At 57.5% G+C, this 19,025-nt stretch overlaps 1 protein-coding gene across 1 annotated transcript in view; it reads right to left on the bottom strand.

Moving 5' to 3' along the window:
- LIMD1 (LIM domain containing 1) overlaps positions 1–17,351 on the bottom strand; it is a 68,846-nt gene extending 51,495 nt beyond the window's left edge. The window contains exon 1 of the mRNA XM_026500641.4: positions 15,316–17,351. Coding sequence (XP_026356426.2) covers positions 15,316–16,693 — 1,378 coding nt within the window. The 5' untranslated portion in view covers positions 16,694–17,351. The remainder of the gene's footprint in view (positions 1–15,315) is intronic.
- Between the last annotated feature and the right edge of the window lie 1,674 nt (positions 17,352–19,025).

Here is a 19,025-nt window from a genome sequence, read left to right as displayed (position 1 = left end):
GGACAAGGGACTTCGTCGCTCTGCGCCCTACTTTCTCCATCTCCGAACCAGGAAGGAATCATGGGCTTTCTGCAAGCTGCCAGAAGCATGAGATGGTGTTGGAACAGCACTCCCTCTATAACCGGCCCTAAGCCTCACATGCGGTCAATGTGCCCCAAGTGACCAGGTGGGAGTTCCGTCACAAAGCAGGGGCTTTTCCCATCAGTGGGCTGCTTGCCCGAGAGGCTAACACAGGGCAAATCATGAATCCCTCTTTCTGAGAAAAGACAAAAGCACTGCTTTTGAAGACTGTCTCATTTTGAACCTATGGAGTAGGCCGGCCTTCTGCAGTGTAGACACAGACATGATATCCCTGTGAGTGAGGAGTGGGAAGAAGGGCATGGAAGGTTCCTTCTGGGCCCAGGAGTGACAGGACCTGGTTTGGTTTTCACGGGACTGACCAGGCGACTGACTGGGTCAGATCGGAAGGAAGCCTGCTTGCTGGCCAGACAGAAGACAGACGTGCTCACCACCAGGAGCGACCTACACTCTGGCTGCCCCGGAGAGGGAGCTCCTGCCCACCCTCCCACCGCTGGTTCCCCCGAGGAATGAAGAGGGGTTTGTCAGGAGGGTCTGGAGGAGAGCTTCCTGGGGCCCCCAGCTCTCTGTTCTGATTCTATAAGGACCGCCTAAAATCAGGCTCTGATCAAGCTGGTGGGATGACACGAAGCCTCCCGGCGAGGACCAGAAACCAGATGGAAGCAGCATTTCCAACAAACAACCGAAGGGGAAAGGGCTGCACTGGCTGGCTTCTGAGCTCCGGTTCTGTGCCATCCCGAGAACAGTACAGTTCTCGCCAAAGACTTGATTCTCCCACAAAGTTCACATTCGTTCACTCAGATGCTTAAAAATGATCTAGGGCGCCTGGGTGGCTCAGTCGGTTTAGCGTCTGCCTTCGGCTCAGGTCATGATTCTGGGGTCCTGGGATCGAGTCCTGCATTGGGCTCCCTGCTTGGCAGGGAGCCTGCTTCTCCCTTTCCCTCTCCCGGCTCGTTTTCTCTCTCTCTCTCAAATAAATAAATAAATAATAATCTTTTAAAAAATGAAATATCTATGTGCAAGAACAAAACCCTATCTTAACAGTGACTATCCCTAGTCGGAATGATGGGCCCCTTTTATCATTATTTTGTTCGTTCAGCGTTTCTGACTTTCCCACAGTTAGTTGCACTGAAGTTTTTAGAAATGGCAAAAACCACAGAAGTGTTTTGTGCTCGTGAAAGCCGGTGGGGGGAAAAAATCAAACCCTTGTGAGAGTACAGTGACTCCCAAAAAAAGGGATGAAAATCGCCTGTGAAGACACTATTTCTACAGAAGAAACTGGAAGGGTGTCAGCCAAGTGACAGCAGCGCAGAGAGGAGCTGGTTTAGAAAGTCACCCGCGGAGCAGAGCCCAGAGAAACCGGTGACACGGCTGGTCAAGAACCACGCGAGGGCTCTCTCACAGGGCCTGGGGGTGTTACAGGGCACAGCCCCTTCGGAAAGCTTATTGGCCCCTGCCCAAATGCTAAACACACTCCTACCATGTGACCCAGCAATTCCACTCCTGGGTATTTACCCGGGAGAAGTGGGGAAAGCATATCTCCACACAAGTCACCACAGCGGACTTACTATGCAGCCCCCGAGTGAAAGAACCCACACATTCCTCCGCAGGGAAATGGGAAAACAAACTACACACTCACGGAATGGAACACTACGTGGCAATAAAAAAAGGACAAACCTGTAACACACACAACAGAAATGAATGTCACGGACAATCTCCGAATGAACTACGCCAGACAAAGGAGTACGACCATCGATTCTCGATATTCACGGTACAAGTTCCACGAAGTCACCGCAAATACGGAATTAGCGAATAGTGAACGTTGCTGCCAGAGGAAATACAGGGTTAGGTTCCCGCCAGCCTCTGGGCACAACATTTTCATCAGCTGATCGATACATAACCTTGCTTTATCTGTGCTTCTGTTGAAAAACACCTTGTGTAATACATACTGGTGATTTCACTAACGTTGAACTCTGGGCCCACACCCCAAGACTCACGCCTGAAGGAAGCTTATCTCATGCAGGTTAGATCAGCATGTCCCCAGACGGCACATCGCAGCCTCCTCGAGCTCAGGAATACCAGGCAGCACATGAGCACTGCACTTGGGGAGCACTTCAAACATAGAACTCACCAACAAAGAGCACAAGAAGGCAAAAACCATGGCACTAGAGAGACCACACGATGACGCCCGTTCACAGGATGAGGGCCAAAACAAGCAGGCAGAGCCTCGCCCCCCTCACCCTCAGCTGGGATTGTGTGTGGGGCCGCACCTCTGCCCATGTCCCCAGATGATCACCAGAGTGCCACGAGTGGATCTGGGGGTTACAAAAAAAATTTTGGCGAGTAGGCAAACTCGCAAATACAGAATCCGTGAATAATGAGGATCGGCTACCTGTGAATGCGTATGAATCCGCGTATATTATGTTTTAGGACAGGTAAAACTAATAAACGAAGAAAACATCAGAATAGTGGTTGCCTGGGGGTGGACACTGACTGGAAGGGGCACGAGGGAACTTCCTGGGGTTGGAACTCTTCTAGATCTTGACAGGAGCACAGGTCACATGGGTGCGAGCATTTGTTAAAACCCATCCAACGACACACTTCGGGGTATGTAAATGCAACCTTTTAAAAAACATGGCCACAGATTCCTTGACACACCTTCCATCCAGAGGTGGGGGGGGGGGAGTCCACCACCCCTCCCCCTGAACGGGGGAGGGCTCGTGACTGCTTTGACCAATGGAGAACAGCAGAAGTGACACTAAGCCACTTCCACGGCTGGGTCAGAAAAGGCCACACAGCAGAAGGGCCCTGGGCCTGCCCCCGAATATCCAGTGCAGAGATTGAAACCCCACAAACAAAGTGCACAGCTGGGCTGAGGCCCTGCTGGTTTACCCAGCATGGGTTCCTTTCTTCCTGCTGCCCGCCCCCCTCGCTTCCTTTGCTCTCTGGCTGTAAACTCGGGCAGGGCTGCCGCTCCCCACACCCACACACCCACCGCAGGCACGGGGGCCATGAGCAGAGGAGGGATGACGGCTCTAAAAGTGACCTGACCTCCGAGGCCAGCCACCAAAGGGCCTCTGTCTAAGCCCCACCACCAGAGAGGAAGGCGTCAGCCATGCCAGGACAGGCTGCAGACAATCAGGCCTTTGGAGGCTGCCTGGAAGGCCACCCAACTTAGCCACTCTCCCCACACCCAGGCAAGGCCTCCAGAGCCCAGCCAGGGGTGCAGGGTGTGGGCCCTTGTCGGCCGGGGCCCAGCGGAGCCCAATCCCAAAGGGGCCTCTCCCTCCTCTCTTGCAGGAAACACTGTCTTTCATTTCTCTAAGGACAGCAAGGGGACGGGCAGTCCCCTGGATGCTCCGTCTGTCATCGCTAGACTCAGTGTGTGTGTTACGAAGGTCCCGGAAAACTGGCTCAGCTACAACGACCACCTGCTCAGACCCCAGAGTACCTTCTTCCTCCATCAGAAAAGACCCACTTCAAGGGCTGTGAGAGCCGTCTTGCCCCCATTTGCAGTGGGCTATGGCCACAGTGGACTCGTTTGGCGGGGGGGGCGGGTGGCAATTGGACATATTATAATCTTTTTATTTATGCATTTGTGGCTCTGGACAAACACACTGGGCGTGGCTTTCAGAGGGTACAAGGTAAAGACGCTTTGATATTTGGGGGCAAACAATAATTCCAAGTGTCCGTACAGCACGCAGTCAGCACAGGCCATACTCTAAGTGCTTCAGGAAATGCGGCCCCGACCGACAGAAAAACAGCGCAGGCCACCTGCGAGTTTACATTTTCAAGCGGCCACACTTACAAAGTAAAAATGGGTGAAACTGGGGCGCCTGGGTGGCTCAGTCAGTTGAGCGTCTGCCTTCGGCTCAGGTCATGATCCCAGGGTCCTGGGATGGAGCCATGCATCGGGCTCCCTGCTCAGTGGGGAGCCTGCTTCTCCCTCTGCCTGCTGCTCCCCCTGCTTGTGCTCTCTTTCTATCAAATAAATAAATAAAATCTTAAAAAAAAATGGGTGAAACTAATTTTAAAGATATATTTCACTTAGCCCAATATATCAAAGTATTCTTGGTTAAACACAGATTCAACGTAAAAATATTAATGAGCTATTTTACATTCTTTTCCCACACCAAGTCTTCGAATCCGCAGACTGTGTTTCACACTTGGAGCACATCTCATTTGGACCAGCCACGTGTTCAAGCGCTTGGCCGTGGCCGTGGCTCGTGGCCCCCAAAGTGAACAGTACAGATCTAGGCTAACTAATTTAGCCTTCGCAAAGGCCACGTCCACATTTCACTGATGGGGAAACTGAGGCACAAGGCTGTCGAGGCATCTGCCCAGGGCACATCCAGAGCCCACACAGCTCCTCAGGTTCTGACTTTAGCATAACATGAACATCTTCTTGGCTAGGGACACGCATGTCGGCCAGCACGTCTCCCTGCTTCTGTCCAAACCTCCCCAGGACTTTGGTCCCCCGAGCTCTGCAAAGCCTCCACCCAGACAAACCCCGGCATCCCAACCTCCTCCAGGCCCTCCAGCCTCCAGAAGGCTACCTGAAGCACCTTCCACCCAGGTGGGAGAGCTCATCCGAGTCCCTCGTGGTCAGGGTGAGGTTATGCCGGCTAGCCTGGTGCTCCCGTCTGCCTAGCATCCTCTAGCATGTGCATGTAGGGGGGTTGTGGACTGGCTCCAAAGTGTGTGCCCACCCCAATGGTAACATCCCCACTCAACGCCCCGGCACTCGGGAGGGAGTTGGGCACCGTCCCCGTCCCTCCGCTGCCCAGGGGGTTCACTCACTCATTCGACGAGTGCTGCGTGCTGGGCACTGCCCTGGGCCCTAGGATACAGTGGTGAACAGAACAGACACCCCATTCTCGTGGAGCCCACATTCCAGCAGAGGAAGGAAGCCTCCCGAATCCTAATTCCATCTCCTGTATACAGTAGGCGTTCCATAATGACTGCCGAGGGAGTATGTGATCTGGACTTGGAACTGGATGTGGTGATGGACAGAGGTGGGGGAAGGGTCTGGGGTAGGGCGGGGGTGAGGGGCAGGTGGGGGCAGGTGACCCACGCAGGAGTCACACCCACAATCCCAGCTTCAGGACTCCAGAGCTCCACGTGGCCAAGCAAGACAGGAACCATCCAGAGATCCACCCAGGTTACGTGCCGTCGGACTGAAATGCCCTTCTGGTCATGATGGGGCCAAGCCTCAAGTCTGCCCCAAGGAACAGGACGTCTCCACGGTTAGAGACGCTGGAGGTTCAGCTGTCTGGCCCACCTGCCACTAGTCATGTCACCCAAGTCCTGGCCCAAGCAGCTCAGCCCTCCGCTCCGCTGGGCTGTCCGGGCGTCACAGCCGCCACCGTGCACGGGGGACAGAGAAACGACGTCTGTGGCATCCACAGCTTCTCAGCCCACCATCGCTGAGCAAACAGGGGCCCTGTAACTGGGACATTTCACCTTTCTCTGCAGACCAGGCCCTGCGTTTTGTATTTTGAAACTTACCACTGAACTCAGTATTTGGTTTTGTTTCCTCATTTTCCTCATTTAAGTGCCACTTTTTATATAGCTTAAGGGCTTTTGTTTTCCCCAAAAACGCAGTTTTGGTTTCGAGAGTGAGACTGAGGGTGTCAAGCATTATTAGTGGGAGACGGGCATTTCAGAGTCGCCCTGGTTGGGGACAGTGATCCCACGGACGGACCCGGCCGGCCAACTCAAAGAGGCGTCTGCCATCACCAACCACTCGCCTGCCGCCCAGGCTGTGTCCACGGACACACTCGTTTTGCATGCTTGCCCCATCCCGGCTTCTCCCCTTTGCACCCGCGTCTCTGCCAACAGCCCTGACCCCATCCCTGGCTCCGGGGGCTCGCGGCCCCGGGGAAGTAACAGAATTATAACGAGCTCAGGACATCCAGTCGCCACGAGGTGAGGAATCCAAGGGCAAAAAAGCGAAGCAAGATGCCCAGGCTGGCACAGCCCCCAGGTGGCCCGGCAGGCCTGCCTCCTGCTCTCCTGCCGTCAGCATGTTTAGGGTGGTGGGACCTCTGTCAGCAAACGCCCCGGGGGCCCAGCACGGCCAGCTGCCAGCTGGGCTGCCCCCACTCCAGTCCATCTTTCTAAATTCAGTACCTCCCAGCCTCATCAGGAAGCAATGCAAACCACCGTGGGGGAGAGAGGAACAGGACAGGCGACATTTCAGCAGATGCAAAAGCTCCACCCAGATGCCCTGGGCGAGCCCTGACCATCATGTGAGCAAATGCGGCCACAGCTCGGTTCCGCCTGCTGGAAGAGAGGCTCCGGAGAACGGGGAGGCTGCTATGACGGTCACAGGGGCTTCGGTCAGCAAAAGGCAAGCGTGCTACTATGTCAGCACGCCGAAATGACCGTCCCGTGCTGTCCGGCCCAGAGCCTGCTGTGATGTGTGTTCACCCCCAGACTCAGGGCCTGCATTGTAAGGGGGTGCCCTGTCCATTCGTCCTCAAGTTACCTAGGTCTCTGCGCTTCCCAGGATCAGCTGAAGGGCAGATACACACTGAACTCAAGGCCCCTCCTCTCCAGAGAGGGCATCAGAGCAGGCTTCCAGAACTTTCTATATACTGCAAGTACACGTGTGGGGGAGAAAAGATAGAGGTCCCTGATATGCTCCCAACAGACTTCCAGTAACCGGGAGTAACCAGTCCTTGCTCTCCTGGGACACGCAGAGTTGAGTCACAGACCGAGAAAGATGAGGAAGGAACTTGGCCAAGTCTAAACTCATGGCTCTCAAAACTTAAAAATAGCCTGGCCACGGACCCTAAAGTATTCCCTTTGAAACACTCAGGCAGAAAGTCTCCAGCCTTCCAACGTGACCCTGACATTCCGTGTCCAGCTGGTTTCCCTGGGAGGGGACAAATGAAAAACAAAACCTGGAGCAGATATAAATATTTCCTGGCAAGGACTACCCTGCCATTGATGCGCCCTGGGAATTGTGGAGGCCTGTTTTGTTGTCGGGTAAGGTTTCTGTTCACTTCGCCAGATGGACTCGAAGCGTCGTTTCATCCCATGCTCGGTTCTAAGCACCCCTGCACAGTCCTGGGGTTGACGCGGATCCTCAGGCCGAGGCAGCCCGACACACCCCTACCCCTGCCCGCAACACTTGAGGGTTTCCCAAGCTCTCTGAGAGCACGGCCTGCTGGTCCTCACCCACACCCCTCAGAGAAACACAAGAAGTTAGAGGCCCCAAAGGCTGTGGGCAGTCAAGGTCCCCGCGTGGCCTCTGGGTGTCCTTCAGAACCTCGTGGTTCCATCTCGGGCCTGCGGGGAGGGGCTGGTGCGGGGCACGGGCTCCTGGCCTGGAAAGGAACCTGAGTGCCGAGCGGGATCGGGCTCCTCCGGCCAGCTCGGGAGCCCCTCTGTGCCCTGCCTCCCTCACTGCTCCACCACAGAAGGGGCAGACCTCAGCCCTGACCAACGCAGGGCCACATTGCCCTGGAAAGTTCCTTTGTCAGAAAGCCATTGTGCTCCCAGGAGCTGACAGGCAGCGCGGCAGCGTGGTCAAGATCTCGGGCTCAGCCAGCCTCCTCGATAAATGTATTCAGCAGGTTACTTAACCTCTGTGTACCTCAGTTGGCCTGCCTATAGAACGGGGCTAGCGACACAGGCTGATTGGAAGGACGGAACAAGCCAGTGCCTGTGCAATGATTAGAAAAGCGGCTAGCACAGAGCGACACATCTTAGCATCACTGTCTCAGCCCATAACCCCAGCCAACAAATCCCTCCCCCGTTCACACCCCCAACTGAAGCCCCTCCGTTCCTCCCATAAACATCCTCTGAGCACCTGCTACGGGGGCCCCTGATGGAGCCAGGCCCTGAGGCCACTGTCCAGCGTCCACTGACCCAGCACCACCAAGGCCATCGTAGGAGTCCACCGAGGAAGCCTGGGGCTCGCCAGGGAAAACAAGGTCGGCACACCCCACAGCCAGTGCTACTCGCTGTCCCCTGAACTGAGGACCCCACGTTTTATTAAAAGGAGAGCCTCGGATGGGGCGCCTGGGTGGCACAGCGGTTAAGCATCTGCCCTCGGCTCAGGGCGTGATCCCAGCGTTATGGGATCGAGCCCCACATCAGGCTCCTCCGCTGGGAGCCTGCTTCTTCCTCTCCCACTCCCCCTGCTTGTGTTCCCTCTCTCGCTGGCGGTCTCTATCTCTGTCGAAAAAATAAAATCTTTAAAAAAAAAAAAAAAAAAGGAGAGCCTTGGAAAGGCCCCCGGGGTGGGTGACCAGCATTAACACCAGGGGCTCCTTGTGTCTGATGCTTTCCTAGAGATCTCTCCTTTCCTAAGCCGACTTTCCTCAGACACACCCTGCAGAGCCCAGTGAGTGACCTCGGGCTGAGTAAATGCTTCTACATGGGGCCAGAGCGCCAAAAACAGCAACGCCTGACACATCCTGAGTCATAGCGGGCTCCGGCCGCGGCTCTGCACTGGAAACTTTCTGCACAAAATCTTCACACGGATTATTCAAAGGGTGGCAGGCACGTCAGTGAGTCATGGCTCTTGGTTCAATTGTATGTATTTTCCAGATACCTAATGTAAAAATGATGACCATTTGCAACAGACAGCGTAACCGTAACTAAAATACAGCATCGTGCTTCGCTTCCGCAGGGGTCTGGGAGGGGGAGGGGAGGCTGGGCCGTCCAGCCCCCACCTTTCCAGGCTCCCACCGCTGCTGACAGTGATGCCACCCCGTCCCCGGGTTACTCAGTCAGCTGAAAGCCAAGGCATCCGATGGGACCCAGAGCCACAGACACAGTGCTCTGGGTCAGGACGAGCCCTCAGAGATCAGCGTGGCTCCGCACGGAGGAAGGGCGGGTTGCCCACTGTCATGCCTAGGCCTACTAGAAGGACCAGGCTCAGAATACCCGGTTTCCCCACTCCCCGAATCAGGCCTTTTCTTCCACAGTTCCACATCCTGTGTGGGAGTCGGAAGTCAAAAGATGTAAAGAAGGGCCGCCTGGGGTGACTCAGTCGGTTAAGCATCCAACTCTTGGTTTCAGCTTAGGTCACGATCTCAGGGATGTGGGATCGAGCCCCACGTAGGGCTCCGCACTCAGTGCAGAGTCGGCTTGAGATTCTCTCTCCCTTTCCCTCTGTCCCTCCCACTCATGTTCCCTCTCTTGCTCTTTCTCTCTCTTGCTCTCTCTAAAATAAATACATAAATCTTTTTTTAAAACAAGATGTAAAGAAATACAACTTTGTTTTGAAACCTCTGGCAAGAACTGCCACATCAGAAGGTCAGCTTCATAGCTTCATGCTGTGGATTATTAATGGAAAAAACAAGACATTCTTTCCTGGTCACAGAGGAATAGAGCAGAAACACACCGTCCCAAGGAGGGAGGACGGCAGAGAGACGGCGGGACGGGACCTGGCCAGCGCCGTGGGAACCCGACGTCGGGGCTCCAGCTCGAGACCCCCCTTCCCGGTGTGGGGTCGCAGGGGCAGGCACCTCTGTGCCGGCCAGAAGGACGCTGGCTGGGGAAGGGCAAGGACAAGGACCCTGTGCAGGAGGGAGGAATTCCAGGAGCTCAGGGCCCCGCAGTGAGGCTGGTGTGTTGGAGTTCGTGAGCTCAGCGCGGTGGGGAAGGCCCGCCCGTGGCTTGGAGGCCACGGCAAGGGAAGCGCGTGGTCACTGCCAGTCACGTTCTGTGCCTCCATCTGGTTACATGGGTGTGTTCCCTTCGAGAGCCTACGAAATGCTACACTATCCATCAATAGAAAGCTAAACACGATATGCCTTCCTGATTTGGAGAAGGAGATTACCTGGTCTACGGAAAACAACGCGCACAGGCTACCCGATTTCGAAAGGACTGGGTGTCCATCCTGGGGCGCGCTCTGCGGGGCTAGACAGGCAGAACCGGAGCCTCAAGTGGCATTTACAAGAGTTCCCCGGAGAGTCTGAAATTTACTTCCATGGCAACGAAAGCCGGGCTTCAGTTAGGTCCACACTGTGGCCCAGGGTCTCCGAAAGGAATCTGGGTATAAGCTCCCAGGGAACCACGCTCGGTCCTGCCAGCTACGCAGAGCCAGATGGTGAACGAGCTTCCAGCACCTTCTCTTCTACTTCAGCACCTGGTTTGGCTTTACTGAAATGCCTGATATTTGAGGGGATTATGGGGGTCTTTGGGGTACATGTAGGCCTCTGTCCTGGAATTCTGGGGGGGGTGGCTACCCAATATGGGATTGTCCCATGTTATTTCCTTTTGCCAGGAAAAGTGCTCTGGAAACACCCTCCATTTTTCATTCGGACTAGACGCAGGCCCCACATTTCAAGCGTCTGCTGCTCAGAGTGGGATAGGGAGTGCGTCAATGGGCACTAAGACAATCCGTGGGCTGCTCCAGCTTTGCGAGACTGTGCGCTGGGAAGGAGCAGACAGGACATTCACACGGTCCGCGTCTGGACGGTGTACTTAACCTCGTGCACCGCTGGTCCAATGAAATCAAGTGTGACCGGCTCCCTGGCCCCTGGCGGGGGTGGGGCCATTCCGGGAGTAGTCACACCTGTTTACAGGCTCCCAGGCAAAGGCGGGTCAGCCGCTGCATGAGGAAGGTCCACGAGAAACAGGAAAACTAAGGACAGAGCCAGCCTCTTCTCTCTCAGGCCAGGGTGGGGAGGAGCCCGTCCTTCCATTCGCGGGGTGAGGGAGATCCGCGCCACCAACCTCTTCTGGCCTCTCCGCCCCCTGGTGCCTGACCGAGTCTGGCAGAGCCTCCTCTACTCCAGGGCGGAGCGTGGTGCTCTCCCGGTGGCCTTAGCAGTGACGGATCCCCAGACCCACAGCCCAGAGGGAAGGCACCGGTCCTCCAGGCTCAGCACCCACCGACGCCCCCACAGCAGCTGGGTGCAGAGTGAATCTGGTGAATCTGGAGGGACAAAGAGAGCCACAGGCCACCAGGTCCCCCCCCATGAGAGCGGTCAGAGCCCACCTGGTATGTGTCACCACTCAGCCTGTGTGGTCTTGAGCAAGTCATGGGCCTCAGTTTCTCCACCGGGAACAGAGACTACTGGTGTGTGATTGCGAAGGGTAACGCAGAGCACGTCCCCAAAGCCTACAGCGTCACAGGCCCTACACAGACGGTCACTAGGATCAGAATCATGGAGCCCAAAGGTCACCGTCCAAGGGGGGCCGTGGTGGCCACTTTGAGGTGGTGGCCTCGCCCATCAGCCCCTCGGCTGCACAGGACCGCCTCCCCCGAGGTCAGGCCCTTCCCAGGGCGGCCCACACCTGATGACCGATCTAGGGGGCAGCGTAAAGGTCCAGGTAGCTCACCCCAACTCGGGACGTTTCTGAAGGGTTTCTCCAGCTCGGCGCTCCCTGCAGGGTGGGCCCAGGCCTGTCAGGCCCGCGCTGCGGCTGGAGCCCTCCTCTGCCCGCTCCTCCTAAGGGCTCCCCCTCGGAAGCCCCCCGAACGCCCAACGGTCTGAGTCAGCTTCCCGGGAAACCCAGGCCGTGACAGGTGGCTTCTTTGTATCCTTTTTCCTTGGGAAGGGAGGAGGGAACCCGTGTGAGGAAGATAGTGGATGCCGCGGAGGAAAAGGCCAGGAAAGAGCCAACAAAAGGCACGTGACCTCTTCCCTTCCTCTGCAGCGTACACGGTGGTGTTAGAGCAGAAGAAGCCCGCACAGGGCAAAGCAACGGCACTCAGCAAGCGGCTTCCAGAATCTGTCCTTGCCTCTGTCCTCATGGACGGAAAGACACAAAGAGGCCACAGAAGAAGAGTGGAAGAGAAAGAGAGGGAGAAGCAGCCCCTGGGACCACAACGTACCGACCCCACAAAGACGGCCAAGGAAAGTACCAGAAGCGTCCTTGGAGACGAGCGGCTCAGTTACTGGAAACTGGGGTGTCTTCGGACCTAAGGGTCCTCAAAGGCAAGAGCAGGGATTCAGGAGCTCTTCCCACAGTGTCAAAACCCCCAGGGACGCCTCTGCCCGCCCCAGAAAGGGGCCTAAGTAACCAACGCAAACATCTCCTTGGCTTGGCTTCTGGCTGGACCTATCTCAGCTCTGACGGTCTGGGTTACGTTACCCTGCCTCTCGCGGCCAAGGGCCCTGTAGCGATAGATACTCTCCTGTTTGGAAGTAAAATTTCATCATAATTCACGACATGCAGGTCTTTCAAAGGACACCAGATCTAGGGAAGGGAAGGCGTCCGTGTGGGGAGTCCCTCAGCGGGGCCGGATGCCTCGCACCACAGATGGAGGGGGGCAGGCCTAGAGGACAGGAGGGTTGGTTCAAGGTCCCCCAGCAGGCCGAGGCCAAGAACTGACCCGCCAGAGGCTCTGATGAGAGACTTCCTCCTCGGGCCACGGGAGAGCGCATAGTAGCTCGGCTGCCAAACAGGTGCGGGGCAGGCCCTCTTCTGTGCGGTGGGCAGCGCGGGCCCCCGCACGACTGTGCAGACAGCAACCAGAAAGGGCACAAGGTCCAGCCCCACAATCCCACCCCTGGGGGTTCATCCCACAGCTGGGCTGGCACCCTGCGGATGGGCCCTCCTCAAGGTCCATCGTGACAGCTGCTTCCGTGCCCCGGGCACGTCCACACAGTGGTCACACTGAGTCAACTTAACACACATGGACACGCAACAGCCACCCAGACACCCCGCCCCGTGGCAAAGGCAAAGAGCAGGTGGACGGCACGGAGCAGGGGGACTGACGCACGCACGCGTATTCATTACACCCGGGGCGCTCGACCAGGAGCCCAGGTGGGAAGGACACTCACTGTTCACTGTGCGGTTTTGCGTGTCTTTCGAGTTTTCTATACACAAATGTCATGTTTAGGCAAAAAATACGAGTCCATTTACACGAACTATCCAGAATAGATAAATCCACAGAGACAGAGCACATACAGGTAGTTTCCAGAGGCTGGGAGGGAAGGGAGAATGGGGAGCAGCTGCTTGTTAGGGTACAGGGTTTCCTTTCGGGGTGATAATGTTCTGAAACTATTAGAGTTGGTGTTTGTAAAACACTGTACTAAATGCCACTGAACGGTTTACTTAAAAATGGCTAATTTTGTGCTGTGTGATGGTCACCTCAATTAAAAACAAAAAACAAAGCCATAAAAATAAATAAACACAGACACAAAACAGTTTTCCGCATCTGTGCTTCGGAGGCAGCTGGGCAATGCTGGTTAGCGGCAATGCGCGTAGCGTCTGAACGGTGGGGCTCAACGCGGCAGCTACGCCCAGCCCCACCACCTGGGAGGCCTCCGCCAAGTGATCTGACTTCCCCAGGCTTTGTCGTCCTAGTCGGTGAAACAGCTCTAATGACAGAACCCGCTTCCCAGAGTTGTTGCAACTAGTAAATTAAACGGTAATAGGTAAGTGCCCAGCGTGGGACCTGGCGCAGACCGGCCCCAGGGCCTTTGCCCCTGCTGTCTGCCCACCCAGAACGCCCTCCCTCAGGACAGATCCTGCCTCCTTCAGGCCCTTCCTCAAATGCCACCTTCCTGATGGGGTGTTCCCTGGTCCCCTGACTTAAAACCGGAAACCTCCCTGCCAACACGTGCCCGGGGGGCTCCATCCCCTCCTCGACCTGTATCCTCCCCAGAACTTGATTATTTATTTGGTCCATCTCCTGTCTCCTTCCCCTGCACTGTCTGTCCTGCTCACTGGGTACACCGAGGCCTTGAACAGGGCACAGCCCAAGGCAGGTGCTCGAGAATGCCTGGTGTCAGAGAACGCCTCTGCCCCGATCCAGTGATGTAAGCCTGCCTGCCTGACAAAATAAAACTGCTGTTTTGTCATTTCATGAGCTCAGAATTAAAAATTAAGCACCAGTTTGCAGTTTAAAGTCACAGTACTTCCAGCTAAATGTTATTCCCCAGGAGGGGAATCTGCAAAGGGAAAGAGGGAGCAGTAAGATGGTGCTATGTGCTCGGAAAGATAAACCCACGAAGGCACCCCATACTCCCAGTGCCCTTTGTCCCATGAGGCTCCAGGAGGATCTGGACCACCGTGCGCCCAGGACCCCGTCCCTCCAAGCACCTCAAGCCAGAGCCTGTCATTCACAGAGACCTGACGGCAGGAAGGCCTTCCCCAACCAGGCCCTGCTCCGGGGGCCCAGCAGGCTCCCTCCCGGGACACAGCTTCCCGAGGCTCTCAGGCCTCAGAGGGGGAAATCGTGACCCCAATTCTCCCGAGCTCAAAAATGGGGAGGGGGGGACAAAAACCCTCAGACTCTTCTAAAAACAGGCCTTCTCAGTTCTCCTAAGAGACCACGACACCGTGACTCCACCGAACAAGAGAGCTGCTTTCTCTCGGCCTCCAAACCCTGTGCAGAGCGAAAGAAAAAGCTGAAGCCAGCAGTCACCCAGAGTTCGAGGTCTGAAAAAGAGACTAAAACAAAATCCCAAAACTGTGAGTAAAAGCAGCAAGGAAGCCTCTTCCATCCCGCCGGGCGCCGGGGCTGTGGGTGTCACCTGGCTGCGGGCTGGAACCGAGGGTGGGGGCTGAGTTCAGTTCCGAGACACCTAGCCCACAGGTCTCAAATTTCCACGAGAGGCAACACTGCCTGCCCCCACCACGGACTGCCGCCTCCCCCCTCCCACCCGAGTTTCTGATACAGGTCTGGGGGAGGGGACCCGACACCATCGGCTTTCTAACCAGTTCCCAGGCCAAGGGATGCTGCTGGTCCCGAGACTACACTTTGAGAACCACTATTGCTCGAGAGCAAAGCCTTCCACGTCAGTCTTGCAACTGCACACAGGACCTGCACGCACACACACACACACACACACACACACACACACACGGCCAGAGAGCGCGCCCCTGCCCAACCACGGGTCCTCAAATAGCCAGACCAGCCTGGCCCAGCCACCGGCGGGGTGGAACGCACAGGGGTACCTGGACCCCAGAAGCTGCTCCCATTCAAGTCCTGCAAGAGGCTCTGGGGCACACCCAGAACCCCTGAAACCCCAAGTCACAGCATTTCCCTTTTTCGAGAACAGCCACGAGCCGTCCCGCCCCGCTTCCCCCATGCACGTGGGTAATCCCCAGCTGCAAGATCCGCTTTTCTGCTCAGGGATGCTTTCAAGTTTCTGAATCAGAAGACGCAGCAGCCGAAAGATGAAACCACACATTAAAAAAAAAAAAAAAAAGGGCGTGGCCCTCAAGGGGAGCTACAAGCATCCCCGATGGGGAGCACCTCCCCCAAACAGGGACCTTGTCACCCACGGTGGGCAACACCAGCAATCTTTCACTCACCAAAGTAATCGGCTTTCGGGTGCGCATCCATTTCACGCTCCAGACGTTGGGTGAGGGCTTCTAACTTCAATTCGGCGGCTGAGGGCCCAAGCTCAGGGCCTGGGATGAGGGTCTGGCAGGGCAGCCTCACCCTGGGGGGGCTGGGGCTCTCCAGGAGCCCAGGCCCCAGGCTGCCATCCGACGACCAGCCGGGGGGGCCTTCTTTACAAGAGGACTCAGGCGGGGTGGACATCGCTGGGTGGACGGGGCTGGTGGGGCCGAGCTTGGGACCAACGCCAGGGTCTGTGCAGACGGGCTTGGGACCCAGGCCAGGGGCTGCGCCCGCCTGCAAACTGTCCGTGCTGGTTGGTAAGGATGATAAAGCAGGGCTAGAAAGGTATGATTTGGGTCCGTCTTGGAACCAGGCTTGAGGGTCCGCCATGGGTTTGGACATCGTGCCTGAAACCTCACTCCCCACCCCCGAGTTTGTTCTTGGAAGAGCTCCTTGGCTGGGGCAGCTCTGGGCCAAGGGTGCTAAGAAAGAGGGGGTCCTGGGCTGAGTGCGCCCCAAGAGGGCCCCGTTCTCCGGGCCTGGGGAAGAAAGGCCAGGGCTCACCCGCTGGGAGGAGGCAGTCGTCCAAAGCCCAACTGGCTTCTCATCACCGCGCCCACCAACACCACCATCCTGGCTGCTCTCAAATGACTTGCTAGAGCTTGGGGAGAGCTGAGGCTGGTACAGGGGATGGTCCCGGGAGGGCCTGGGCAGTGGCGCATCAGTCCCTGCGGTGCCAGGCCACCCACTCCCTGCACCCGGCCTGACGCTGGGGGACACTTCTGGTTCATCGGCCCACTTTGGACTTGCCAAGGAGAGGTTGTCATAATAGTCTCCGTGGGTGAGGCAGGAAGGATCCTCACAAGGGCCCAGCTGGCGGAAGGCAGACATCTCCCAGCTTGCCAGGCTCTCCTTGGAGCCACAGTCCTGGCTGCCATGGCTTGCACTGCGGGCATACGGCCTGGCCCTCTGCTCCTGGGGTGGGTACAAGGGCTGCCCGGGGGCGATGGAGGTGGCCGTCCCAGGACCCACTGTCGAGGCAGCGAGAGGGGGCTTGGCAGCACCATCCATGGTCAGCTTGCTGCCCACGCCAGCTTCCCGGCGGGCCCCACCATTGACCGGGCCTCGGCCCCCCCTGGCCAGGGTCTCCTCCTGCAAGAGCTGTTGCTGCTGCTGGAGGTGGATTTTGGCCATTTTGGTGGCAAACACCCTGCGTGTTTCCTCAAACTCGGGGTTGTTGCCTGCCCCCTTGTCCACTCGGAACAGTCCATCCTTGGAGGCCTCGTACATGTTCAGGTCCTCAATGAATTTACTGGCCTCCAGGCCCAGGTCGCCGTACTTATCCATGTCGCAAACGGGTGGCAGAGCCTAGCGCAGATGTCCGGGGTGGGGGGGTGGGGGGGTTGTTGGTTGCTGAAGACAGGCAGGGGCTCAAGTCCAGCCCAGGACAGGTAAAGCCTTCCACCTGCGCGGCGTGAGAGTCATGACCCCGGGCCTCAGAGTCCGGCAGAAGTTGAGGCCTCAAGGCCAGCTGGACCAAGTTTGCTTCCAATTCCCTTTCCCCTCCGAGGTGTCCACGTGGGGGCAGCTGGTGGCGCTTCACCGTCCCAGCCTGCTGCGCGTTCTTTCCTCTTTTTCAAATCGTAAAAGGAAAAAGAAATGGAAAAAACCAATCTCCGTAAGCAATCAAACTCGGAAACCGACGACGCCGAGAGCAGCCGCTGGACGGGGTCGGGGTGCAGCCGGCTCGGCGGAGAAGGCGGAGGCCGCCGGAGCGGCCACAGCAGAGGCGCAGCGGCCGGAGGCGCAGGCACGTCCCGGGCGCCGACTGCTCGCGGCTCCGGGGCCGGCGCGGAGAAGGGCGCGGAGAGGGGCGCACGGGCCGGCCGGGCCGGGCAGGAAGTCCGCGGCAGCCGCGGCGGGCGGCCTATTGTCCGATGGCGGCGGCGGCCGGGCGCGCGCGGGCCGGAGGGCGGCGGGACGCGGAAGTGAGCGCGCCGGACGCAGTCCCCGCCGCTCGGTGGCCGGCCGGGCACGTCCCGGGCCGCGAGGAGGCGGAGGCGGGGGAGGCGGCCGAGGGGCGGGGTCGGCGGCGGGCGGGCGCCCCGGGGCGGGCCTGCGCCTCGCCGCGTGGCCCCAACGCCCGCACTCCTGGCCGGGCTGGGGGACGCGGGGCCTGTGTCAGAGCCGGCGAGTGGGCATCGCGCGGGGGCTGGTCCTGCCACCGCGGCCCCCGGCGATCCGGGCCCCGCTCCCGTGCTCCGATCCGGCCTCGCCTCTGGCCGCGTTGGCCGGGGGAGGGGCGGGGGGGCTCCGCGCGGAGACCGCCCGGGGCCCACTACGTGCCGCTTGGAGTTTGCGGGAGTCTCGAGGGCCCGCCCTCGTCGCCCCTCCGTGCCTCAGTTTCCCGGGGGGGCAGTCAACCCGGTGTGCCGCCCGAGGCCGCCTCCGCCCGGGCCGTGCCAGCCTCCCGGCTTGCCCGAGGTGCGCGATGGGAGGCCCGGGATATCACCCGAGGCTGGCCCGAAGCTCTCTTTAACAGGTGGGCAGACCAAGGCACAGAAGCGGTAGTGTCCGAGATGCCAGCGTGGGAGTCCAGGTCCTCTGAAAGGGAGATAAAGAAAAAAGTCACGTTGTTCCCCGGAGCGCGCGCTTTCAAAGTGCTCAGTGCAGCAGTAAAAACACGCGCCCTGGTGACTCCTTATTCCTATGGGGATTTCTGACCCCCAGGTCCGCGCGACCGCGGGGGCGCGGGGCCTGACTCCAGGGCGCCCCCGCATGGCCCGGCGCTCCCTGCACCACCTCCGAGGTGACCCTGGAGAGGTGTCATGTCGCACACCGCAGCCAGAGTGATCCTTCCCGGCTTAAACCCTCAGTGCTTTCCCGGGGCTTAGATTGAAATCAGCCCCCTACCAGAGCCTTCCCCAGCCTGATCGTGCTGCTGCAGGAGCTTCCCGGTGCCGGCCCAGAGCCTGACCGTGAACTTCCGTGGCTCATCCTTCCCATTCTGCAGAAATCACCTCCTCCTAGAGGCCTTCTTTTTAGGCACCCTCTTTATTTTCCGATCAGTCCTGATCACTGTTTGTGATTCTTTCTCTGTTTACCAGTGTGTTTGGTGGGCGGTTGCACCTGGTGGTTGAAAAAGTGAATCGGTGACTCTGTCTGCCAGGACTGTGGCAAGCAACAAGTAAGATAACATTCCAAAAAAAAGTGCTTTGTGTATAATCACCACGAAGCTTGTTGCAAAGGGAGAAATTCACGACTCCCCTCTCCATCCAGCCTACTAAACGAGGCTCTTCATTTTAACACGATTCCCGAGTGCTCTGTTTGCACAATGGTGTGAGAAGCACCGCAGTAGAGACCAATACAGAATGAGGTATTTTTACCTTTACAAAGTCTTTTAATATTTTTATCTCCAAAAGTAATACCTGTTTATGATAACGACTTGGAACAAGATATGTAAACTTTTAAGAAGCTGTCCACAATCCCCCTGTTCAGAGACCATCATCATTTAACAGTTCTTATGTATTCAGTAATACTCATTTATTCATAACTGGGCTACCTCACGAAGTGAGTGACAGGCTTACGAACTTTCTAGAACAGTGGTTCTCAGAGTATGGTCCCGGAGCCGGCAGCATCAGCATCACCTGGAGCTGATCTACACCTGTGGTTCCCGAAC

The sequence above is a fragment of the Ursus arctos genome, unplaced genomic scaffold, assembly GCF_023065955.2.
Source record: "Ursus arctos isolate Adak ecotype North America unplaced genomic scaffold, UrsArc2.0 scaffold_14, whole genome shotgun sequence".
NCBI lineage: Eukaryota > Metazoa > Chordata > Mammalia > Carnivora > Ursidae > Ursus > Ursus arctos.
The sequence above is the reverse complement of the archived record's forward strand: the minus strand, read 5'-3'. Positions and strand labels throughout refer to the sequence as shown.